The 26,759-nt window shown below is 36.0% G+C and overlaps 2 protein-coding genes across 4 annotated transcripts; one reads left to right on the forward strand and one right to left on the reverse strand.

The window, feature by feature from the left end:
• The first annotated feature begins 289 nt into the window (after positions 1-289).
• Positions 290-21,209, forward strand: LOC112501860 (G patch domain-containing protein TGH). Of its 3 annotated transcripts, XM_025105594.1 has the most exons (17): positions 468-551; positions 1,098-1,152; positions 1,295-1,385; positions 1,464-1,558; positions 2,989-3,092; positions 4,654-4,715; positions 4,794-4,868; positions 7,517-7,662; positions 9,526-9,601; positions 9,663-9,776; positions 9,914-9,991; positions 12,883-13,024; positions 14,882-15,371; positions 15,543-15,824; positions 15,911-16,036; positions 18,090-18,299; positions 20,263-21,209. In XM_025105594.1, the coding sequence occupies exons 2-17, from the start codon at positions 1,147-1,149 to the stop codon at positions 20,875-20,877; spliced, it is 2,712 nt and encodes a 903-aa protein (XP_024961362.1). In that variant the 5' UTR covers positions 468-551; positions 1,098-1,146; the 3' UTR covers positions 20,878-21,209. The 3 variants fall into 3 exon arrangements, with proteins under 3 accessions (XP_024961360.1, XP_024961361.1, XP_024961362.1); XM_025105592.1 differs by lacking the exon at positions 1,098-1,152 and having other exon boundaries at positions 290-551; XM_025105593.1 differs by lacking the exon at positions 1,098-1,152 and having other exon boundaries at positions 290-551; positions 9,681-9,776.
• A 2,560-nt stretch (positions 21,210-23,769) lies between these two features.
• Positions 23,770-26,092, reverse strand: LOC112501866 (probable calcium-binding protein CML15). Its single transcript, XM_025105606.1, has 2 exons — positions 25,425-26,092; positions 23,770-24,012 (listed from the first exon to the last, which is right to left on the reverse strand). Exon 1 carries the CDS (start codon positions 25,916-25,918, stop codon positions 25,430-25,432), a length of 489 nt encoding a protein of 162 aa, XP_024961374.1. The 5' UTR covers positions 25,919-26,092; the 3' UTR covers positions 23,770-24,012; positions 25,425-25,429.
• Between the last annotated feature and the right edge of the window lie 667 nt (positions 26,093-26,759).

Raw genomic sequence — 26,759 nt, forward strand, 5'->3', positions numbered from 1 at the left:
CCCCTAACGCATATATTAATTGGAAGGAGAGTTGTTTCCCTGTCACAAAACAAGGACTGGGATGAGAACAAAGACAAAGTAGGATAATCCGGGATGGGACGGGGGAAATGAAACTTGCCCCATTTCCATCCCTGTATTTGACTAACGATAACGCAATAGTAGATGGTGAATAGTCGAAGGACTGTCTGGTAATTCACTAATTGTACAAGGATCATTTGTGTAATTTAACTTTTTTTTTTCTCAAATGCTACCATGGGTTGTTTGCCCAAACCTCAATAGGGAAATCAGAGTGATCCCCAAACCCCATTGATGCTCCGTGACACATACGAGTTGAAGAAGAGGCAATTCCGATAGACAGAAAGAGATATACAATCATCTGGCGTTTATACTACAAGCAATACATACGTAGCTGAGGAATGGAGGGTGATGAAGAGGATTTTGTGTTCTTCGGAACGCCAATCGAGCGAGAAGAAGATATGACCAGCCGCAAGAAAAAATCGATTGCAGAAGCTTCTGGTCAGCTGCGAACCCTTGCTCCTTGGAAGCAAGAGGTATGTTCGATTTCCTTCTGTGTTTTCTTTACACTTATTTCTTTAATATAGTCGAAGTTTGTTTAGGCTCGGATAATTGGTTGACTACTCGAATTGGATTGATTCAGGAAGTTTGCATCCTTGCAACAGAGTTAGGGTTTTTTAATTGAGGTTTGGGTTTTTGTTTTGGGTCTGTTGCTGTTGAATTTTGCGACATTTGGGTTTAAGAAGTATTGTATGATTCATTGTTTTGTGAACACAACTAAAATGACCTAGCAACGCCGTAACAAATTTAAGCAATTGAGAGTTGCAAGGAGATTTGTGTACTTGTGCCATCAACAAACAGTACATGGGCTGTGTTTATACTCTTCAGTTATTTCCAAAGTAGACACACCTATATACTTATATATATATATGTCGAATTCCTTAGATGTAAAATCCATATAATCAACTTTTGAAAACATATAAACCATAAATATTCGAGCAAGTTGTATTTTAACATAAGTTACCACAGTTTTAGGAGTATGCACTAATATCCAATAAATAATTTTTGATCCTGGCTTCCAGAATTTCACAAATTGGCAGCTTAAAGTGAAACTGTATCCTAGATTTTTGGATGGAGGTACGAATTACGATAACATCATAAAAAGTAAACTTTGGAAGTCATTCTTGCTATAGTGCATTTAAAACAGCGTTTGATGCATGTAGCACTTTTGTTTGTGTTATTTTATAGAAATTTAACTATGATATACTGTGTCTTTCAGGTAAGAGATGAAGAAGGGAGAAGAAGATTTCATGGAGCATTTAGTGGAGGGTTTTCTGCTGGTTACTTCAATACTGTGGGCTCTAAAGAGGGTAAACACTGACATGTTCTCAAACAACATACTTCGTTTGACTATGGTGGTTCTTACTTTACTCTGATCAAATTCGCAGGATGGACTCCACAAACTTTTACATCATCAAGGAAGAAAAGAGCCGAAATTAAACAACAAGATCTTTCAAACTTTTTGGATGACGATGAGAAAGCTGTATGTGTGACTTTTTTTTTTCTTTATGGAATTTAAAGTAGTTTTATTCAAAGGAATATCTTTTTTACCTTGAAATGTTAGGTAATCTTGTTTAGAGAACCTACAGGCACATATATTGCATCGTATGATAACAGTGTGAGTTGCCATTAACTTTATGTTGTTGATGACCATGCATTTAACTTAGGGCCAGCCCTGGGGGTTGGCAGGCAGGGCAATGACTCAGGAAACAAAGCCCAAGGGTCATCAACTTAGGCCCGCTATTACCACTAAAAATGGAGAAAAACTGCTATACCAAGATTTGAACTCAGAACCACAAGAATGATCAACCACGCCCTTACCACTTGACTATTGATGCCTTTGTTTACTTTTTTGTCCCTTTTTACTTTTGTTACTTTCCTTTCTATTCCCTTTTTGTTTCTAAATTTTCAATTATCTTAAAAGCTCATTGCCTTTTGTCTCATTTTCATGCCAAGATATATCTGTAATAAAATAAACACTAAAGATGATTAATCACATCCAACAGGCAACAGTTAATACTTTGCGTGAGTTTTGTTTTGAAATACCATGTGATAGTATTTGAAAATTTATTATTCTTGTTCCATGTATGATTTTGTTAAACATGTCTATGAAGGAAATTTATGAGTCATCTTTTGTCGCCACATCTCGTGCATAGGAAATACCATGTGATAATATATGAAGTTCTAAGAATTAGAATCAATTAAACACAGGTTTTGGTTAAGGTCTATTTATCTAATTATTTATTCATATCATCTATCTTTCTTCTTACCTATATTGATAGTTAGTTTTTGGTTTCCGCTGTATCATTTTCTAAAATTAAACATTGTATAAAATAATTAAAATTACTAGCTAGTTTCAACTATCTTTTTTACGATTCTTCGCAGAGTCATAATCGATGATTGTTGTTTATTTTGTTTTATATTTCTTGATATGCAGTTGAAGTACATAGACTGCATCTCACTTATTGCTCATGGATGTTTAGACCATTTAAAAAAAATACCATACAACTATACTCTCAAGTGTTCCCAAGTTTTAAGACAAATTGAACACCAAATAGGGTTGTATAGGGTTAGTTAGAGCAAATCACTGCATGCAAGTGTCTAAAGTTCAACTTATCTTGAAATTACATTATGGTGCTTTATAATTATAAGATATCTAGCATGAAAAAAACACTTTATTGATCAAAAACAGTTACAAAAATGGGCGTGGGAATGAGTGGCCTAGCTTGAGTAGGTTTCAAACCCCTTAAAATTAGTATGTTTCATTTTTTTCTTTAAATAGTGGGGCATTATTTAGCCTTTCCAGCCTGGACATGAAAAGCCCCAGGACTGGCAAATTTACAATAACAAGTCAGGGTATATCTTTACTTATTTATTGAGGGATTTATATATTGTGTTTTTTTTCCGATTTAGGAAATGGAAGGCAATTCTTTGGGAACATCTATGCAGTTTGACACTTTTGGATTTACTGCAGCAGAAATAGCTAAGAAGCAGGCTGAGAAGGAACAAAATGAGAGGTACAATCAGTCGCATGCTGCTAATATATGCTTGGTTATTATGATAGCAGGTCGTAAAATCACTGTTTGGTTTGACTAATTGTCAATTTTAATCATCAGAAGTTTCTGCAATGATCAAGCTCTTGATGTTCTATGAATAAATTGCAAGTTTGCAACACATTTTTTTATATATCTTTTACCGACTTTAAAAATGAGAAAATTAGTTTAACATGATTTTTCTGTGTGTTTCACCCTTTCCCATAAATTCATACCTTTTTTTATGCCATATATACTCCTATATTTAGGGAAAAGATACAAAATTTTATGGTGTTAAATTCTGGGTCAAATAAATGAATAATTTCCATATGCTATGTTGCCAATATGATTCTATGAAGCAGCATCAGGAGAAGTTGTGTATACGTGTCTGAGGTGGCAGAGCTTGTGGTTAGATGGTGTCAAATTAAATCAGAGTAGTCTGTCCCATTCAACTTACCCTGCAACTTAGTAAAATTAAAGACACTGATCTGACAAGACTCATACTTCTCAACATTCCCTTGCCCTTATCCTGTGACTAACATCCTCATCAATAAATGCATCTTTTTTGTAATCTTGACCTCAATAACGGAAGATGATGCTCCTAGCTAGGTTTTGTCTGGACATGCTTACTACATTTGTTACTTCTTGATGAACACTGCTAAAGTCACATTTCATGTACTTCACTTTTATACCAACTCAATCTTATACCCTTTGATTTCAACGTGTTATACATAAGTAAAAGCGCTTGCCTTCTATTATCAATCATCACAATATTATTCTAGACAAACCTGATGAATATAGAGGGGCAGAGTCATGAAGAGATTCATACTTCATACACCAGGGGAGATATTTTTGTCCCTTTTGGTAGGAAAATTGTTGATATTACCAGTTAGGATGATGAAGAGGTTGATATGCTACAGGAAAGGTTATTCTTAGATAAGCTGTCACTAAACGTGGATGTAGATGATGGAGAGTTGGTGTTGATGAGTCCTGTTAGAAGCTTGGATCGAAATATACCAGAAATTAGGCATGCAATGGCGAAATTACTATTGGTATTTGCTGATGAATGGATTTAAATGCCAGGGCTGCATGTCATATTATGAGACATGATACTACAAGCATTATGGTTGTAAATGTGACCCATTGATCCACTTTTCATTTTTAAGCGTCTTACATGGTAAAAGCTCTTATCAATTTCTCCTTGAACGCATATAACTCGAATTTTAATAACCCTCTATCTTTGTCATTTAAATGTCTTGCATCACTACGAAGATCAGGACCAGGCTTTCTTGAGCTTGTGTCTTTGTGTATGCAAGGTAAAAGTTGCAATCATGTGAGGGTTGGCCTCAATTACTAGTGTGTGAATGGCAGCAATGTTGCTATCCATGTAAAGATGGTCACACCAGCTAATACACTTACAGAAATGTGCATTCTGATGCAAAAGCTTAAAGTCTACAGTTCTCTTTTGTAGTTTTTTTTTAATATTCTTGGATCTCTTATGGTCTTTATGACCCCTAATTTTAAATGCCATGCTAATATATTACAGGCCATCGGCTATTCCTGGACCTGCACCTGATGAAATAATTGTTCCAGCCACAGATCCCATTGGTCTGTCTTCGTTTACTAAAAATATTTCATTGTATTTTGAATAGAATCTCTCTTTATCTTCATGCTGCTGATGAACAGGTGTCAGATTGATGCTGAAAATGGGATGGCGTCGTGGTCACTCGATAAAAAGTTCAAGGACTAATTCACTCTATGGTATGTTCTTCGAGTGTCAGTAACGTTTCATGAAAAACTGCTTGAAATATATTTATTTTTCACAACCAGATGAAAGTTGTATTTAGTCCAACGTAATTGCAATATCACAATCTAATAAAAGCATGTAGTCATAAAAAAAAATGAGGCGACCATCATTGTAGGCAAGGCAATATTGTGAGAGCTCCATGATCCAAGCCCTTGCAGAGTGTTTATAAGTAACTAAATGTTCAAAAACAAACAATCTTAAATCTTTTGATTTCATATTTTTCATTATTAAAGCTACATGGAAGGTAATAACTGACTAGTTCTGAGAATTGATGTCAAAATTTAGAAGCTAGGAATGAGAAAGCACTCACAAAGGCTAAGGAAGCAACCTCCAAAGATCTGTTTTTTTTTTCTGCTGGATCACAGTCTTGGCCTCCGTTTGAGCTATGAATTCGAGTAGGTAGATGGCTAGGGGTGGTTCTCCTTACTTGATACTTGATAGGGGGTTGGATAGAGGGTCTTAGTAAACTAACCGAGTCATTCGAGAATCTTCAAACTTGGCTATGCCTTCGCATAAGCGGAAAGCCAAGGATAACGCTCTGACTCAAAAATGTCTCATAGTCAACAATTAAGCCAAGTATTTGGCGTTCCTCAACTTAGATGCTTTTGTGGGAGGTTTTTTTCTAGTACTTGATCATGTTTTCTATTCAATCATGTTGGTAAGAAATAAACTTCAAAAGGAGATACATTAGATTAAAAGCAAAAATATTGGAGCTTGATGAAGGTTGGTTGGTACATAAAAAACCAAAAAAGTTCTCGAAGAGCAAAAGCTGATTCCTATACGTTTTGCATTATGTTTTGGAGCTTCAGTGTGATGATCTGTAATTGAAGCTTTATAGGGAAGAAGGAAATTATGTTGTTGAAGGTATGTGAGAGAGACAGTTGATTGTTTATTCTTTTCATTTGATTGTTTTGCCTAATTGGAAGTATGTGTGGGACATGACTTTTTGGTAGAGGTTGCTTAACTGGTTTGGAGTGAGAGACGGCTATGTTAAGATATTTTCAGTATTTGGTCAAAAGTGAAAAATGAAACGTTTTTTGGACCAAACTTGTAAGTTATGACCATTCACTCTACAATATATCTCTATGTCACAGGATGTTATAACATAAAAAATATTAGTTGTAGGTATTGAATCTTGGCACCACCCAATCTGAAGTTAAGTTGGACCCCTTTTCTGAGGTTGAAAGGGATAGGCACATCGTGTAATTTCTTACAGTCAATGTAGCTATAGTTATGCTTCAGGCACAACCCTTGATTTCTAGACAAAATTGAGTTGTATTGATCAAGAATTTTCTTAAGTTGAATCTGTTCTTAATATGTGGATTATGAATCAAATTGAGAGGTAAGAGCAAAAAGAGATACATGTGCATATTCTTGAGTTGAATTTGACACCTATCTCTGTGTGTCTCTATTTGGATTTTAGATGTTGACAAACAGTTGAAGTGGTAGTGGATCATTCTGGCTGTGGAGAGGTTATAGAGGTAATAGTGATTGTGTGTGGCTCTGGAGAAATGAGATTGTGTTTCTAAAGAAGAGAGTGGCAATGGTGTGGAGGAAGCTTTTTGGAGGTTGCAGAAGACCTCTGACCTTTTTTATTTTTTTGATAACCATGGCATCCAACCATCAGCCGACTATGTCTACGGGGTCTGAGTATGCTGTCACACACATGCAAACTGAGCAAAACTATTTCTAATGGAAGATTGGTGTGGCCACAAGGATTGATGACATCTAGCACAATTGAACTCGGGATGTCGCTTCACAGTAGGTGACCTGGTGATTACCGGTGAGCCAACCCTGGAAGTTATTTGATCTTTCTCTTTTGGACCAGCCGACTGTGGCTTAAATTGTAACACCTCAAGCATTTGATTTTGCTATGGATCTTCAAGCTTCGATCCCCCATTCGCCCCCCAAAAAAAAAAAAATATCACAAGTATAATATCTGGCTAGGGAAAATATAATACAAAACATGTCTCTGCTTTCAATGTAGGATTTTAAGGGGTAAACTGGTTTTACGAGGGGCTAACATAAAAAGAAGTTGGCCTAATTATTATTATTATTTTGATGACTGAAGTAGATTTTTGGATGGTAGTGCCATTGTTTTTCTGCAATTTACTAGTTGAATTATCTCTTCAAGTTCTGCATAATTCACTATGAAAGTTTCTCAATGGACCCTATGGGCTTATGCAAAGTACGCCAAAAGACAATACTTGATTATTCAATATTGTCATTTATCTTCAAATGATCCCAAAGCCTCAGTTGATCACTATTCTGAACCGTGGATATTAGAGATGTCGTTTCCTTTTTTCCTTTTGTTCCTAGTAGTAGGATTAAACTGGTTTGGTAGGCTATTGGTTTTTAAGCTGGGTGACATGAAAAACATTTGTGAACAGTACTCAGTTTCTTAAGTTTGGAGTGGTGGACTGGTGGCCAAGGTATCTGACTGCTGAAAGTAATTTTTCTAGGATCATTTTTGCTTCCTGCCAACATGGAAGGTTGCAGTTCTATACTAAATTTTCCATGGCAACCCTTTTGTGAATCTGTCAGTCTTTTAATTAAGGCATTGTTCTGTCATTTTTAATCCCTATTTCTTTTCCTATTGCAGATGCTCGCAGAGAAGCTAGAAAAGCTTTTCTTGCTCTTTCTGAAGATGCAAGCGCACCTGTTGTGGGTTCCGAGCATGCTGAAGTTGAAGACATGGAAACTGCTGCATATACTGATAATGTTAATCAGTTCCACAAAAGTACTCCAGTGCGTATATCTCTTTGTTGCCCTTTTCCATCAAGTTGGCCATCATTTGGATTATGTTAATTAGTTTCAGTTCTCATCATTTTGCATGCATCGTGGATTTCCTTATTTAATTTATTTATAACTATGGCGTACACAGTGTAAGTTTTAGGCACTTTTGGCATCTACCCGGGGGCGAACATTTATCATCATATGCCCTCTTGTTGTGTGTTTATTTCCTGAGAACTGAAATTCTGAATGGTTAAGGTGACTAACCTTGGGATACTGGTGCCCTGGGTGGAAACTATAGCTAGGAGTGAAGCCTGCTTTTAGAAGCTGAAGACTTGAGAATGGATAACTTTTTGCAGTGGGTTGGTAGCTGTGAGGGGTTAGGACTGAAGGTGGGTCCTGTACTATTGATTTATGAGACAGACTTACACTTCCATTTTTTTGAATTTACTGTACAGAGGGAACCTTTCTTCACAATTGTGATTGTGCCCACCCACTTCTGCCTTTTAATGATCATGTCAAAGGGCGAGGATTCAATTCTTACTCTATTCTGTAAATTTATGAAAGGACACGTGATAACTATGGTTGTAAGTATGCTGTCACCATATATTTTGGTTGTCTATTTCTGCTGCTTACCCATCCACCTTAACCTTCTGCCAACATACTATCTACTCCCAAGATTCCATGTGGTAAGATATATGCTAAAAATTTTCTTAGCAATCACATATACTTTGGGAATGCTTTAACACCACAGCAAAATTGATTTAAGATTACAATTAACATCTACCTGAATCCCCCCTCTCTCTCAAAATGTTCTCCTTAAAAGGTTATCAGTCACTATGGTTCTTTTGGTATAAAAGTCTTGCTGTTCTTGTTGCTTGTTGTAATAGCATTATAGCAGCGGGCTTCTTCTTGGTCGTTTCATCTAATTAAGGCAGAAAAACTCTTTTGGTAAATAACCTTTTTGGGATTCTGACAGTTTGTTGACTGAAGTTTCTATTTTCGCATCGAGCATAGAGAACAATTTTCTTTGATGATCAGGTGGCTGTGAACAAGTGGCATAACCAGGTCGGACCTTGTCTAATCCCGACTGGGAAAGGGACGGGACGATGTGTGGGTTACCAAAGGTGGGGGAGGGAGAAATGAGGGTGGGGAGGACGAGGAGAAAGACATGGAAAGGGGAAGGAAAGGGGTGGGTGTGAAGTCTGAGTAGTAAAATTATTTTTTCTGCTTATACTTTATGCATTTGAACTTCTATTTATAAAATTGAAGTCCAACTTATTATGCATGCCCCAGCATTTTTATAATGTTCATAATCTATGATGCTACTAAGTTACCTTTCCATTAGTTTTATTAACATTTTCAAACGACGATTATCCTGATTGTTAAAAAGTTGTTTACAATCAAATATTATATTGCAAAAGTTGCAACTTTATTACCAAACCATATGAACCCTGAACAGTTTAGTGACCAAAAAATATATTTTGCTTTTGACTAAAACACAAGCCTTTCATTGTTAATTAGTTGGGTAATGCTAAAATTGATTTCAAGAGAACTTATGAAGTGGCATAACCCAACATAAAATATGAAGAGGTGAATTCCGAGGGTCTTAGTCCATGAATGATGTTCTTCAACACACCCCTAATTTAAAAAAGGTTATAATAGTTGTTACAAATTGTTATAGGATCTCTCTTGGCTGTCAGTTTCCATATCCAGATTCTTATTCCCTATAAGAATTTATCATTTGCTTATTCGTTTCTAGTCCGTATCATTGTAGCTGTTATATCAAAATTATGAGCAGCTTCCCATTATTATGTGATTGTTTCTTGATGGTTGTTATTGTAAAAGCAGTGTCTCATACTTTTATTTTCTCTTCAGGTTTATGTGCTAAACCCAAAGCAGGATATGTACGGTTTAGGCTATGATCCATTCAAAGGTGCTCCGGAATTTAGGGGTATGTAATTTCCACGAACTAGCCAACTAAATTGGTGTTCAACAACTAATTCGCTCACTAGTTTGTGTTGTAACCTCAGAAAATAAAAGGTCACATGATTCGCATCTACCTGGGAATAGGGAGTCAGGGCACAAAAAGTTGCTGCCAAAGAAAGACGGCCTCTTCTCTTTCAAATGTATGGTCCCCATATCTTTTGATGTACACTCTCTGTCAATGTTATTAGTTTTCTTATTTGCTGCGATTACTTCCATGAACTGTTTGTTGTGTAGTTTGTCTCATCACCTTCGTAACTTGTTGACTTGGTTTCATCAGCAAGAAATGTTGCGCCTGGTTTTGGTATTGGAGCCCTTGAAGAGCTTGATGCTGAAGATGAGGATGTGTACGCCTCAGGTTGGTATCTGAATCGTCATCTGTTTTTGCGTAGTGTGGTGAATGCTATGCTTTTGCGTATTGAATGCTGTAGGGGGAGAATATTCCTATTTCTCAACAATGATAAGCAATGACTTAATACTACCTTGACTATATGCAACAATGTCATAAACATGCCATTTTCTCACTGCTATTTTGGTTTTATTTTTCCTGATCATGGAAGATAATGCAATTTGCATTAAAAAAGTGAAGCAATCTATGTTGTTGATTCATCAACATCTCTTTAGAGTTGCCCAAATAACATGAGGTTAGATTGGGTTTAGGTAGCATACTTTCTGGAACAAGTCTACTCACAAGTGCATATGATCAACAAGTAATATAGATTAGTAAATCTAAGTATTGTTCCCACAGGGATTACTCTATTCTCTTGATTGCAAAAGGTTAGTAAATAGCGTCAAAAGTAACGGTTTAATAATTCTTGTTTGGTGATCTACAAACTACTTTACTTAACTAGTTTCTAACTTAGCTTAACACTAACTTTGGAATTATGTACCAACCACGCATATTACAAGATACATAAATTACGAAATGCAACACATGCACAGCTATGAGAAGAGTGATAGTTTGGAATTAAATCTGATTAAGCAAATGAGATTAGTTGAAAGAGGAATCCCTAATATCGTTTCATCCATTTTGTTGAATTCGCACCAACAATAATACATAGTTAGCTAGCATCATCTTCAAATATTAACAATCTCTCGAACTTGATGAACTTACCAACTAATACTCACTACCCATACTCCTACAGCATGTCCACTAATTAGTGGATTGAGCACAATGATGAACAACATATGCAAGAACTGATATACTCCTATACCAGCTTTTATGTTTTGTTTCCACATCATACATTGCATATCAATATGAGCACACACCCTAGATTGATAAATTAGTCAAAAGTTGTCATTCAAAAGACTATTATAATCATAACTCAGTAATGAACTAAACATGTATATTTGTAGGAAGGTTCATATAACAAAATAATGTCCACTTGTTAGTTCATCATTTCAACCAAATCTCATATTGATGAAAAGATGACATAATAATTTCAAGAGCATAGTCATGGTCTTCATTACAATACAAAAATCCAAATACAATCTAAACACGAACAGATCATCTCCTTGTCATCCATTATAGTTACACCACTAGCATACATCACCAGAGCGGGGGTGTTTGCCAAATAAAGTTGTTGGTGCTTCCAATCCTCATCCATATACTTCTGTGCAGACTCCTTTTTCAGACCTCCGCACCATCCAAGTAAAATGAACCCATTTGTATTCAAGACCCACACCTACATGCAGTAAAACATATTATAAACCATCTGATAATCCCATGTTGAAGTGCAATTAAGAACAAAGACAAGACTACATGTCCATACTCGCTAAAAATGAATCTTGAAACGTATCTGTATTAATTTAAGCATAGAATTACAATTCAAAGCTCAATAACAGGGATGAAATATAACAATAGAACCCAATTTTGTTCATATAATGAATTATAAACACATACATAACCATGCCTTCTTGGACGTTAGAAGCAAAAAAATTCAAAAATCCTGCAGTACCTAGCAGCTTGTGATCAGCATATATTCTTGTATATTCTTACTTCTCTAATACCTTTATAGTATTACTTTTCGCTTGCGTGTGCTTCATCGTTGAAATTAAAAATCAATTGTTTCTTTGGGACTATAATATGTGAGTTCATATGTTTTTGGCTTATGGCCTATTATGCTTTTCTTGGCTTAAATTGCCTTGTTCTTCTAGAAAAGGTGTTTATTACTTATTCTAAGACCTTCATAGGTTTTTTTTGTGCAAGGAAATTAAAGGTTTCCATTATATAGTAAAAGGTCACATGGTTATTTTTTATGGCTTAACCACCCATGCGGCCCTAGTACTTCGGTGTCTGGGAAGTACTGTCTTCAGATTTCTTGTGAAGATTTTGATGGAGGAACTAGCAGAAGAACACAAAAAGGATTTGTTGGGGGAGTATGAGAAACGCTTGTTTCCAAGTGTTTCTTGGATGGTTTACAAATGAGAAGCCTCCATCAATTATAGGGAGTCTGAGAACATCATAGATATATGAATTCTCTATATGTAAGAACCTTCTAGGTTCTACAGCATTGTCCCCAAGACTACACGCCTCAAGATTTCTCTAGAAATGAAGCTCCTAGAAATACATTGGAGTAACTCTACGAAGTGCCTAGAGAAATCTATTACTTTCAAGTAGCCTTTCTTGGTGGATGCCTTGTTGAGTTGTTGGCGGTCCAGTAGGTTCCAAGTGTGTGTTTATGGGGTGCTGATGCGGAACGTCCTCTTGTGAAACAAGCGGCCCATGAGGGTCATTTGGTTACATCCACATTAACATTGGGGACTCTCTATGAACTACTTGAAGCAATGAAGTGTACTTCACTCAAAAAAATTGTTGTATTCGCGTGCACGTTTTTTACTTTAATATTGATAAACTTATGATCAGAATATTTTATGGTAAACACATTTTTACATGTGCAAATAAAACTAAGAATTTTCTAGGTTAGTATATATATATATATCTTTTGTATTACTCATTTTGTTTTAGGGCATAATATTTATCTGGTGTGTCATTGGATCTGATATAACCCATTGATGATATATTTTTGATATACTTAAATCCTCTCGTCTTTGAAGGGAGGCACTTGTGGTTATTTCTTTTGAGTTAAATATTTTGAAATCACGGGCAAGAATTGAGGCTACTTGTCTTGTGGGCTACCTGGCTACCTGCTCTACTTTGAAAGTAGTTGTGAACTTGTGATCAAACTATTGTTCCTGGATCTTGTATAGAAGTGTAGGTTCGCTTCGTAAATAATTGTTTTGTAACAGGCTATGATTTTGAAGCTTTTGTTGAAGAAATTGAGGAACCTTCAAGGTTGACCATAGAGGATAAAAAGAAGTCCAGTGTAAAGCAAGATGGTATTCTGCCTGGTTTTAAAGTTGCAACCAATTCCGACTACCAGTTACAAAGGTAATGTTGTATAGCATATTTTCAACTTAAAATGTTAAATGGATTAACTTTTTTGGTTATGAACTCTGTTGCCTTAGTTCTTGTTGTCGGTGGCAAAAGCTAGCAAAGTTTACCAGAAATGGGATGGAGGGACTTAGAAATGCAATTTGAGTTATGAGACAATCCTCTTATCCAAAACTGGTTTGGGTTGGCTAAAAGTAAACCCAAAAGAAATCAGAAAACTAGTTTGGTCCTGGACATGATTCACATTGTAACGTATTCCATGCACTCCTATCTATCGGCAACTTCATTGATTTACTCCACTTACTCGGTCTCTCTTCACTAATCTACGACCGGTTTGTTCAAGGTTTGTCATTGGAGATGACCAAATCAGCTCAGTTGGTGTTGTCTTGGCTTTCTCACCTTGTGCTTCCTCAACCTTATCTCATAGACACACCCACTTTGACATTCACTTTTTTGCCACACTAATCGTTGATGTTGCCTTTTGGTTCCAATTTTGTTACACCTAGATCATAGCAAGTCTTGCTGCTGTACTACTGAACTTGCATTTCAGTGGCACTTTTTGATCTTACAAGAGCAGTGTCTATCATTTCATCCATCCTGCTTTTTTCCTATTCCAGGGATAACATCTTCATCAATCTCCATCATCATGTAAAACTGATCCTGGATGTAAAAATCTTCACATTCTGGTCCTTCCAGTTACCTGAAATACAGTTTTAGGGTGTGGAGGAGATTTTCTATTACTGTCCATCACAGAGAGAAAGCCGCAGGAAAGCTATGGGTCCTCCACTCTCCATCCGATAAAATAACATTTTAGGCGGGCCCAACTTAGTTTGTATCTCTCTTATTATTGGTATGCGTTATACTTACAGCACAATAGAACCTCCATTTATTATTCATTTTCATGCTTTCTTTCATGTCCTGAACAACCTTTAAGCTTTAATAAACAGTACCAATTTTGTATAATTTGCAAGATATCTAAATAAAGGGAAGTGCAAAACGGAACCACCTGTGGGTCTTGAAGGGTTAACAATAACACAAGTAATTGTAAGAAAAGGGAATGAATGTATGAATGATTGAAAGCTTGATCTCTGGAGATGTTTGGACATGTTCCTTGAGGTCCTTCAGTGGTATTTATATCCTTGAGTAAGAGGAGGACAACCCTGCAATGGCTTGTCCAGAGGATAATAGCGGCAAATCGTCCTTAGAGAATTTACCTGCCACCTTTAGGAGTCGTTGGCAATATGGTTCCTCATAATGTGGTTAGTGCACCCATAGTGCATTAAATGCTGCTTTAAAGGTGTGCATGTTTTAACATACACTCGGGTTGACTTTTGTTGCTCTTCTGCCAACTCCACGTGGGTCCACAGTCTCACTGTTCTTTTGATTTAAGTGAATAAGACAAAACTTACTGCTTGAGTTGGACGCTGGACCAGCTTTGGTTGATGATTCTTATCATCACCAACTGTTGCTTGATCAGCTGATGCAGGCACCTGCTTCTAACACCTTCTAACTGGTTTTCCACTTTAGTCATCAGATTAACAAGCACTTCATAGCTAAATTCTTTAACAGTTATTCTCAACCTTCAGTTGTTTACCAGTGCTTCAATCAGAAGACCTACTTCTTTGATTCAGCTCATGGTGGATTAGTAGGTCACTTCAAAGACTAAAACCCTCAAGGAGTAAGTGTGCAACTGATGATGTTTGTTAATCATTAAACCTAGAACTTAGAAGTGTTCAACACCACCTAATTGGAGGACAAAGAAAAACTCAGACTCCTTTCATTTTAGCTATATAGAACTCTATTATATTGTTATATTCGGGTACTGCTATAACTCTGTGCTGCATACTGTTTCAGATTTGATCCTCCAGTAGTTCCAAAGGATTTTGTGCCGCATCATAAGTTCCCTGCTACACTTGAGGTCAATCACAAAATGGCTGAAGTTCCTCCGAAAGAGGTTCCTCTGCCTGTGGATAATAATTTGAAGGTTTTAATTGAGGGGGTTGCAACTCTGGTAGCTCGTTGTGGTCCATTATTTGAGGAACTATCCAGAGAGAAAAACCAGTCCAATGCACTATTTGATTTTCTTAATGGTGGAAATGGCCATGATTACTATACAAGGAAGCTATGGGAGGCAAGACAGAAGCATAATGACAAAACCAAGCCATTATTGAATGAAAAAGTAGCTCCACCTGCACAGAAGATGACAGCAGAGAGCCGTGGAAATATTTTAGGAGAGAAGCCTCTGAAGAAAAGTGCCAAAGATGTGAAACCTGCTGTTCCAACCACTAATACTGTTAATATTCAGTTCCATCTATCAGATACGTTCATTGAACCTGCATCATTTGTGAGTTGCTAAATTATTTGCCTATTTGTTTATCTTGATATGCCTCTTGACAGTTTTCAACCTCCTGAGATTTTTGTGTATCTGGATTTTGTTGCATGCATCACCACATTTGTTGACAAAAATAAAGTTCTGTTCACCTAGTATTAATGTTGTACATAAATTTGATATCAGGTTGAGCCCACAGAAATCACAAAACCATTCCAACATGACCCTGCAAAGCAAGAACGTTTTGAGCAATACCTGAAGGAGAAATATCATGGAGGTCTTCGTACTAAAGATGCTGGGGGATCAAGTAAAATGTCTGAGGCTGCTCGTGCTCGAGAGAGATTGGAGTTCGAGGCAGCTGCAGAGGCAGTAACACAAGGAAAATGGGGAAAGGAAAGTAAGCCTTCTAATCAACAGATATTGGGTGCATCAGCTGGTCGATTGCAGTTCACTTCCGGCGGATCAGAGGCATGTATTATGGTGTCTGCACATTCATTCCCTGTAACAATGTTTTGTATGATTTTCTGGATCTTAACTTAATAATTTATTCACAGAAACCCGAAGTCAGTCGAGCTGAAGAAATGATGAAGAGTATGTTCCCTAAGCGTGAAGAATTCCAATGGCGACCTGCATCCATTTTATGCAAGCGCTTTGATTTAATTGATCCTTATATGGGGAAGGTACCTTTCTTTTATTTTCATTTACTTCTACAAAAAAATAGCCTCTAGGTGGATACAAGGGTAAAGTGGTTTGTACATTTTATAATACAACCAACTGTAACTTGCTAATGATAGTTATAGATTTTATATTGATGAGTTATAGCAATCACATTTTGCAAATCTTCTGCTTACGAACTTATTAGTGTATATGATATTGTCACATGCTCATAGAGGGGATTGTGTATGCATTATTGCATGCTCTCAATCTTTATATGGGATTTACTTGGATGTATTCTAGCCATTTCTGCTTACTTCATGTAGACATGCAAGGTTTTTTTTATCTTTATGGTCGATATATAAGTGTGTGTATATTCCTAACTTATTTGTCTTAATTGTTCACCAATGAACCTTCACTATCACTCATCATGGGGTGACATTAGGCCTTATGATGTCTGAGTAATGTCTTCAGCCATTTGTCATCATCCATAACCTTTATATGATACAAACTGATTTATGCTGCTCATCCTAATGAGTTGAATCAGGCCTTTTTTAGTCATTGGTGCTAAACTTTCAGGCTGTCATACGTTACTAGAAGTTGAATCCATTGTGATTCCTATTAAAATATCGGTTGACACGTCTGCCAGTTTGTGCTAAACTCAGAACCTGGTATTTTTCACTAGTCATCTTGTCCTGTTGTCTGTGATCATATGTAGTGTGCTCGAGTGTAGATCTGCAACTTCTTTTATCAATGCAGAACAATCAGTTATTGTGTTCCGTAATTGTGGGTACCCATGGGTTTACATCTGAAACTTGCAGACACTTGGGATATGCATATTGTAATTCGGGATTTAGTCCATGATGTCTAACCCTGGCAATGTGGACGTAAGGATGTACCTATAGTGGTTATACATACAACATATATGGAGTTGTTATTAGGATTCACTACCTGTTGAGATGGGTATTTAATATGTATTTATCTTGGTACATGCATGGCATGTGGAGACAACTTTTCCAAGTATTGTCCATTCTAACCCTAAAACTGTTATAATCATTGTGTATGCTTTCCCTCTTCTTGTTTAATGAAAACTACCAAATCTTGTGTGCTTTTGAGAGGCAGCTCTCTCTCCAAAGATGCTTAATTGAACCCTGTAAGCTGTATCAAATCAAGCATAACAGTTGACTTCTTCTAATCCCAATTTTCACAGATGCTTAATTATGGAATAACATTAGTGCGTATTTAATCTACGAACATTACTATTCTTGTCTGTTTTAACTAATCAACCCTAGATATAAACCCTAAATATTAAACCAGGCCATGCCCCATGCTTGGGTCTAACAAAATATAGGAAGAGTTATATTTTCATGTTGACTAGAGAACTAAAGAAATTACTTTTGGAATTTGGCTCCTGTAAATACTTCTAAGCTAATGTACCAAATGAGTAACTAGAATATTTGATAATTTGTGCTCCAAATGATAGATACCAATTACCTTAGACATTATTACCTTGCTATATTTTTGTGTTCCAGGTAAATGTACCATCTTTTTGGATGGGGGACAAGATTGGTACGCCTGAACCCCTTTGTTACCTATATTTCCAGGTTACCAGTGTTTGAATGGATGTAGATTCGAATCTAGGAGAGTTGAGAGGGAAAAAAGTTTAATCATGCATCAAGCATACTGAACCCAAGTAGATGAATTTGCTTTTCATGTGCCATCGTGTTAAATTCATTTAGAGGGCATGAAAATGTGTAAAGCAGAACATATAACAAATGCATTTATTGTATTTTTCAGTGGATATGTATGTGTTTTAAAATATAGTATGACAACAAAGTAGGTTTTCAGTGCAACTATGCAAGTTAGATTTATGTCGTGACCAAAGGGCCTTTGCCCTAGCGGTATGTGAGTCATTGGCCTTCTAGGAGGTCAAGGGTTCAAACCTCACCAAAGGTGCGGAGGATATGTGAGTTTATTTGTTCTATTTGCCGTATATAAATATTATATACTTCAAAAAAAAAAGATTTATGTCGTGTAATAACAAAATAAACTAAATCAGCCAGTAATTACTTTTTGCAGCCACCACCTCCTCCAAGATCGAGGAGCAAGTTGGATTCTCTTATCTTTATGCCAGACTATGTTAAGGCTGCAACAGAAGAGGAAAGGGCCATCTCAAATAGCATCTCATCACCTGCTTCCCAATTGGGTGAAAAAGAGGGAACAACTACCCTGGGTATTGAAGATAAGGTTGAGGTTGAAAATGTCGAGAGACCAGTTGACCTCTATAAGGTAAAAATTTTCTCTCACATCTATTACTTCCTCCGTCCTGAATAAATGTCCACAATGAAAAAGACATGCAGTTTTAGAAATGTGTAATCATTACCCCTTTTAATTAAGTAAATGACAATTTTAACCTTAATAATAGAGGGTGTTATGAAATCCTTCATCTCATAATTAAGAGTAGAATTGGAAAGTAGGCACTTATGGACACTCATTACTTTTGGGAAGGAGGGAGTACTATTCTAGTTTCTTTACTGTACAGACTGTTGTATTGTTGTATCTCCATTGCAGCCTGCTGGTTATTTGTGCACTCATGTTCTTACTTAATGACTGATGAATTTGTATATAAAAAATGTATCATCGTGATTGCTTTCACATATTTTATAGTTGTGTTTTACTAAATATCCTCCATAAAAAGATGCTAATGGTTTAGAATTTAATAATGTGCCAACTTTGTGCTTTTATATGCGGGAACAAAAGATTGGCAGCTTCTTGCTATCATAAATAACATTTATTATTTGTGTCAAGCTGTTATCTTTTGGGGAAAAATTATACATGAAGATATCTAGTTTTTGTAATCTATATGCTATTAGCCTTTTCACCTGTTCAAATGGAATAGTAATAGAGCATCAAAATTCAAAAAGCTGGTTGAACACCATTTAAGTTGGGCACTTCAATTTAGTATTCTTGACCAACCATTTGTAGAAAAGTACACTAGTACAGTGTGTTTGAAATGCATACATCTGGTTTGGTTTGTTTTCTTATGCTCTTTTTGTTTAAATGAGATCGGAGTTCACCGAACATCTTTTGAACTTAATATATCAGTGGAAGAGAAAATTATATCGAACATTCATGGTAGGACTGCTTTCTAAGCCTCGGGTATGCCTTGTGACCTGACCTTTTTGCCTCTTTTCTGTGATGTTCGTGTTTACGGGATTGTGGCTAATTAAGTGTTAGTGCTTAATATGTTAATTGAATTCCAATTCTTGACTGATATTAATGGTAAATTGATGTCAACATCATCATCAAATTGCTAAATATCTGTCATGCACCCATCTAGAGGCCCAAGCCTATTCCCAAGGGATATTCTAAAATTGTTAAGAAGGGGTAATTTAGGTATTACTTAGAATAAATATTAGTATAAAGAGGGATGATGTGGGTGGTGTAGGCATGCAGAAATTAATGGTTTCTTTTGGGAGAGACTAGCACTCTCGAATTGCTAGAGTTCCTATCGTTGTCTTTTGTTTTCCATTCATTTACTGTGATTGAATACGATTTGGCCATACATTTTGTTCCTGTTATTGTGTTTGTTTCACCCTGCTAAGCCGGTTCATAACAATATCAATGACTTATATATGAATATTTGTGAATTGTAGATATGTAAATGTCAATTGATTCGAGTAATTCTTTAGTAATTTCTATATTCAATATGTATAGCATGTTCATGCGCTTACTAATTCTTTGTCATGCCCTGCCATCTGCCACATGCCTACGCCCCATCATGGCAATTATCTAATCGTTCTATCCCTCTGTCTCAAAAAGGGAAAATTGCAATTTGATTTACCAAAATAGGAATCAGGTGCAAGTTGGTTCCCCAAAATGACGATTTTGAAAGTTGGTATCCCAAAATAGGAATCAGATGAAAGTTGGTTCCATTTTGGTGCAATTTTTCCATCTCAAAATAAATACCCACAATGAAAAAGGAACAAAGTTTTAGAAATGTATAAATATTACATTTCAATTAACTATATGACAATTTTACCCTTAAAAATAGTGAGAGTAATTAATTTTTCCATTTGATAATAATGGCTAGAATTGGAAAGTATGCACTTACTTTTGAAAGTGGACAGTTATACATGGATAAACTAAAATAGAAATGTGGACACTTAATTGGATGAGTCATTTCTTAATTTTCTTTTTCTGAAGCAAGCCATTTCTTAATTTTTGAAATCTTCTTTTGGTATGTTTGTAGGCTATATTCTCTGATGATTCGGACGATGAAGAGGGAGATTCCAACGTCAACCAACCAGAAGACCCGACAAAGAAAATAGAAGCTGCCAATACAACTTTAAGTCGTTTAATGGCCGGTGACTTTCTGGAATCATTGGGAAAAGAGCTTGGCCTCGAGGTCCCTCCTGATCAACCGTACGTGGAGAACCATCCCGAGCCACATGCTTCTCAGAAGACAGTTCCGGAAATCCATCAAGAGGTACATACACAGAAACGTGAAGCGATCGATTCCGATGCCCATAAAGACATCAGCAGAATAAAAGAGGGCGGCTCTAAAAATGAAACCGTGGTATTTAATCATGAAATTACAGAAAAGGACAAAAAGGTTAAAAGGGTCGAAAATTCTTCAGGGGATGAGAGGAGTCAAAAACGATCCAAGCGCTATCGTCATCGGAGTAGCAGTCCAGATGGTAATAGGGATCGACACAGTTCACGACATAAAGGGAGAAAGAAGGAACACAGAAAACACTCCAAGGATCGGAAGCATAGAAGTCACGGCTTATCGAGCAGATCTCGTCGTTCTGCAGATAAAGAATATGGAGATGGCAAAAGGGAGAAGAGGAAATGGAGAGACTGAAGAAATGAACCTAAGAAACAAGCGTCGTTTGCTAATACAAATCTCGATCTCTGTTCTAAGCTCAGCCGATTGGCGCAAAAGTTCACGAAATTACTTTACGATCTCCAAAACCGACACAAGTTTTCGATTTTTATATCCACATAGAAATGTAATATCATTGTAACTTGAATAGTTAAGAGTTTTTAAATTACAAGCTATCTTAGGAGCAGGGTACCAAAATGTGTTTCAAAGAATTTCCAAAACAACCGTTTTACTTTTTGGAGTTGAAGTTAGGTTTGCATGCATTTTTTCCAGTGGGATATTGTTACGCTGCATGTACCTAAAACAACAGATCGGCCCAGTAACCTGTTAATCAAGTTATAACTATGGTGAAATTCTTTTGTTCCATCGGAATCCGATGGAATTCGAATGGTCAATTTTGTTGACTAAATTTCATTACAACGTTTGGTTACCCATGAAATGAAATGAAATTGAATTCCAAAACAGATGAAATTGAAATCTATTCCATCCAAAAATATGTAAATGACAAAAATACCCTCTATCAAGAATCGAAATTCATTCCTAAAATTGATCGACCAATTTTTGCTTATGATACTTGCCCTCCAAACTCTTGATTCAAAATCAAATCCAATGTAAAATCAAACTCAAATTAAGCTCTATTCATGTTTTGAACCAAAACCCATTTTCAGAATCCAAATTTTTGTTACAACAATGGTCGACGAAAAAGCAATCCATGTTTGTGAACAGGTTAGAACCTAGATGAGGGTAGAAGGGCCGCTGAGGGTAAAAGGGGTTTAGGTTGTGCAAGTTTTGGGTTTGGTCATAGAACAACATCAACATAGGGTGAGACGAGACGAGACGAGCAGTAGACGAGTAGCATATGTGAATCGAGAGACAATGAAGGCAGAAAAAGAAGATGTTGGTAAGGAAGCTGGCGTGGTGCAGAATGGAGAAGATGTTGATTTGGCTGATATGATAGTGTTTAGGGAGAGCCTAATAGTGTTTTGATTTGGCTCTTTTTAATTTGTTCTCTAATTACTTTTTTTTAGAACATCCAAAAAAAAAAAAAAAAAGGTATTTTTGTCATTTTTCATCATTTCATTCCAATTATGTTACAAATCAAAAAAACAGATTCCAGTTCGTTAGACAAATTACATTTAATTCCGGTCAACCAAATACTTGGTCAAACCTAATAACATTTCATTCTAATTCTTTTCAGATTCCAATTTCTTTGACAGATTTCATTTCTTCAGAAATCATTTTGCGAACCAAACACCCCCAATCGTTTACAAATATAATATTTTTTATCTTACGGGACGGTTTGTTACACGTATATTGAGTTTGTTTGGTTTGGTTGATTTTACTTCTATGATGAGTAGTTTGCATTTTCAATTTTGACCGATCGATTGCAGATTGATCTCGAGGTCTTTTGGGACTGTTGTATTTTAGTTTCAGCTTTGCAAATTAACCGATATAATAAATGTAACATCATTATTGGTACTAACCTAGGACCTGTTTGGTTTGGCAGAATGCTTTTGATGGATTTACATTTCGTGGAAAGATTAGGTGTATTTGATTTGTAGAATTTGAAATAAAACTAAATTTCATTATTTATAGATAATTTATGAAAACAACATATAATAATAATAACAATATCAATTAGCTCACAGGATTTCTAAATCCAATATTTGTGATTTTTCTTTCAAAACCCCAAAATTGTAATTCAGGATTTTCTTTCAACTAAACGCATGATTAAAATAGAATTCAATTCCATATCCCACCATATCTTACAAACCCAACGGACCTTTAGAGATGGTAGAATGGTTCTTGTTTTTTCGATCGGTATGTAAAATTTGTCTTATTGGGACTGAAAAGCGGCAATACCGGAATCCGAAAGTCATCTTATAAAGAAGTTTAGAAAAATATAATATTATTTAAAGTATCTAAAGTTCCCCGTATAATAATAACACATGCTTATAGAAACCTTTGACGTTCCCGTTAAAAGGTGCATTCATGCATGTTGCGTGCCTCACGACAAGCTCTCTTTGGAAAACGATATCATGAGACACTTTTAAAAACTTTGTTTCCATACGTTACCAAGACCACATTATTAATTATGAATATACCTGTTGAGTGGCATGTTGAAATTTGGATAGAAAGTGACAAGGATAGTTACAACATTTAAAGTAGTTTGGATTGTATCTATACAAAAAAGTTCTTTAAGAAACTGTAAATATTTTAGAAACTATGAGAACCAATTATTCATTATGAATATATCTAAATCTTTTAATGAATATTATATATCATAAATGTCATGCATTTTCATTATTCATGATATTCATCATGAATATCTCTATCAAGATTATATTTATAAATAGTCGGTTGATTGTTCTTAAAATATTTACGGTTCTCAAATGAACTTACGCTTACATTACTACATACATATGTATGAATGTACATCTGGATAGTTCATGCCGTAGACATTGAGTTCTCGGCATGATCTATCCAGACCAATATCACACGCACACGAGAAGTCAGAAAAATGGTTATATAAGTTCAGCTTCATCCTCCTCAAGGAGAAGAGCATATATACAACAAAACTCATTTCTATTTGCTAGTTTTGCTTCTACTATTCATCTCCTTCATTTGGCTCATTTCTTCTTTTATTACAACTAAAAAGAGCTCGAACCGGAAGAATCATAAAATTTGTACCTTAATCTATGATCCCAAAAAACCATTAAATTGCAGCTCTTTTGTAGTTCTTCGTTTCCCGCACCGACTACTTGGTCCAAAATTTCAAGATCACGATCAAAGAGCACGAGGCAAGGATGAATGTAACGAGATTATGTGTAACACCCAAAACCCAAAGCAGGTACTAGTCCACAACGATTTATAAAAGACTTATTCACAAATGATTATTCACAATTGATGTGGGACGAGATGTCACGAATTCCCCGACTTAAAATGTCTGACGTACTTGTCAGACCTATACAGAAACTGGCAACCCTGATAACCATTTATAACATCCCAATCACAAAGCAGCAGATTCACCAAATAACTTCCTCATCAACGTTAAATTATGAACAGAATGTCATGATGTCCTCCACTTAAATTCTTTAAGACCTAAAAAGAGGCCTAAAGAGACCCAAAATTAATACTTGTAATAGATATATTGTATGTAAGCGCTTATTGGTAAAATTCAACACTATCATTTACTTATTGAGTAAGATTTTATTCACCAAAACGATCGTATGCAACAATTTATCTCGGTAAGCGCTACCATGGTAAGAGTCATCGCCCTCACTCACTTACCGGGTAAGACTCTCGATTCTTGCCTTCGCTCTTACCAGGTAAGATTCTTAGTCCTTGTCATATTCATCCGGTAAAGTGATGTGACTTGGTAAGCGCTTACCCGAGTAAAAGTTTGGTAAACGGCACCTTAAATAACTTTTAAATCAACTTGAAATTACAACGAAGTTCAATAAGAATGATAAAAAGGTAGAGGAAGTCATAAAACATATAAAAAAGCAGTTACTTTTTAAATTATCATCCATATCTTTTGTATTTTCACATCCTCAAACATCTTTACCATTCAAATTTGAACCTAATTGATATGATCCATGAAGATGTAGAAGTGATTTTGGAATAAATTTTTATTAAGTGAAACAACATATCATCTTACTAAGTTGGTGAATATCGTTTTCTTTTTGAAGTATATAATGTTTATATACGGTAAATAAAACAAATAAACTCACACATCTTTTTCACATTTGGTGAGGTTTGAACCCTCGACCTCCTAGGAGGCCAAAGATTCACATACCCAGGGCCGTCCCTTAGCATGTTAAATGTGAGATTTTGAATAGAGCCCTCGATTGGGGCCCAAATTTACATGTGTTTAGAGTCTTTTTATTGACATGTGTAAAACTATAGCCGAAATTATCTAGGTTCAAACCATCACTTATTTGGTTTTAGGTTCAAATCATTAATGTTTTATGTTTAGTTTCAGATTGTTAATCGTTTTATGTTTAGCCCATTTTTATTCTTCACATATATTCTATGTCATCTCATTTATGCAATATAATCAAAAGTTTTAGATTTAACAAGACCTCCAAAAAGATTGGATCGTCTCTACACATACCGCTAAACCAAAGACCATTTGGCAAGTTGGTGAATATCTTTGTTTCACTTAAACTCTTTTCCAAAAACCACTTGTACATCTTCATGGATCATATCAATGGTCTCTTAAAATTCAATAAAAAACTATTATGGCATTTAAGAGATTTTGTAGAAGGGAGAAAATTGAGAATTTGAACAAATTCGTTGGTACAATAGATTTTTCAAAACAAAGAAAACATGAGAAATTCTTCAAATTCGTGGAAATGATTAATATGAGTGAAAAATATCTCTTCGATCATAATTTAAATTAAATATAATTCTTCTTTTTCATATTTTAGGTTTTGATTCTTATTTCAAAGAAATGCTCAAAATTCTTATTCACAGAGACGATATTATGAAATAATTAAAGATGGATCAAAGAAACAATTTACCCTGGTCATGAAACTTGAATTCCAAAGATATCAGCTGCCGATTTCGCCATTACTCTCGTGAATTCCCTAAAATTAATGACACCATCGCCGTCGATATCGGCTTCTTCAAGCATCGCGGTGAGCTCACGGTACGTCAATGGCTGACCGAGCTTAGCCATTGATTTCGCCAGCTGTGCAGGAGTGATGAATCCATTTCCTTCTCGATCGAACCATCGGAACGCCTCATGAAGTTGTCGTTGATTGATAAGGATCTCTTCGGTTTTCACATCAATCGACATAGCCCCTACGAGTTCTTCGAATTCAATCGCACCATTGCCATTGGAATCCATATTATGGAAGAGTATATAGATCTGATCTCCGGAGAGTTTTAGGCCCAGAGACCGGAGGAGGGCCGCCAGTTCAAGGTACGTGAGAGATCCATCGGAATCCATGTCGAATCTGGCGAAAATGTCACGTAGCTGGTTGAGTTGTTCCACCGCCAGCACTCTCGCCATTGGCAGTCGTTCGTCGTTCGTGGTGGCGGAGGGCGGTGGCTATGGATCTCGTATAATTTTTTTTAACGAATAAAGGTGGTGGCGGCGTTCAAGGTTGCCAGTTTTGTAGAATCACGGCGGTGGTGGCGGAGGAATTACACGGCGGTTTGCAGCGAAGAAGACGGAGGCCTGAAACAAATAATCGGTGTGGATGGCCAGGCCTCTTGTTTACGTGCAAATAATGGAAGCTGAACGACCACCACAAAGGGGATGAGTTCCTCATATATAGGGAACAAATTTTATTTTTCATATTTGGTCCCTATAGTATTTATATTTCTATATATAGTCCCTATACTTAAGTTAGTGTTCATAATAAGCCCCAAATGTTTATTTTTGATTACTTGTATTTTATTTCAAAATTTTGATCTTCTGACTTTCATGGTAATAACTGTGATGTATAAATATACATTGTTTAATCTGGTTGGTTTGGTACTTAAAATAGATGATAAAAAAACATTTATCAGATCGATGTTTAATTATGTTGAAATGGATTACTTTAGTAATTAAACTGAATGACTCGACTGTCCAAACAGATGATTTCCAGACTAACCAATTGCTTAAGTTTGAGTCGAGTCGTGCACACCCTTACCATTTGGAATTCATGCGGTTTTTCAGTTCCAACTGTTTATTTTCATGGGTCCCAACTTCATGTAGCTTGAATACGTATGAGAAGTTGCTTTCACAAACAAACCCTAATTCAAAATTTTCATCTTTTTCTGGATCATAAAAATTTCAAATTATAACTTTTTTAGTATCTGATGTGCTTGGAATAGTGGATACAACATTAAGAATAAGATCATGG

Source organism: Cynara cardunculus, unplaced genomic scaffold, assembly GCF_001531365.2.
Source record: "Cynara cardunculus var. scolymus isolate 2C unplaced genomic scaffold, CcrdV1 Un_Scaffold_645, whole genome shotgun sequence".
In the NCBI taxonomy this organism is placed as follows: domain Eukaryota; kingdom Viridiplantae; phylum Streptophyta; class Magnoliopsida; order Asterales; family Asteraceae; genus Cynara; species Cynara cardunculus.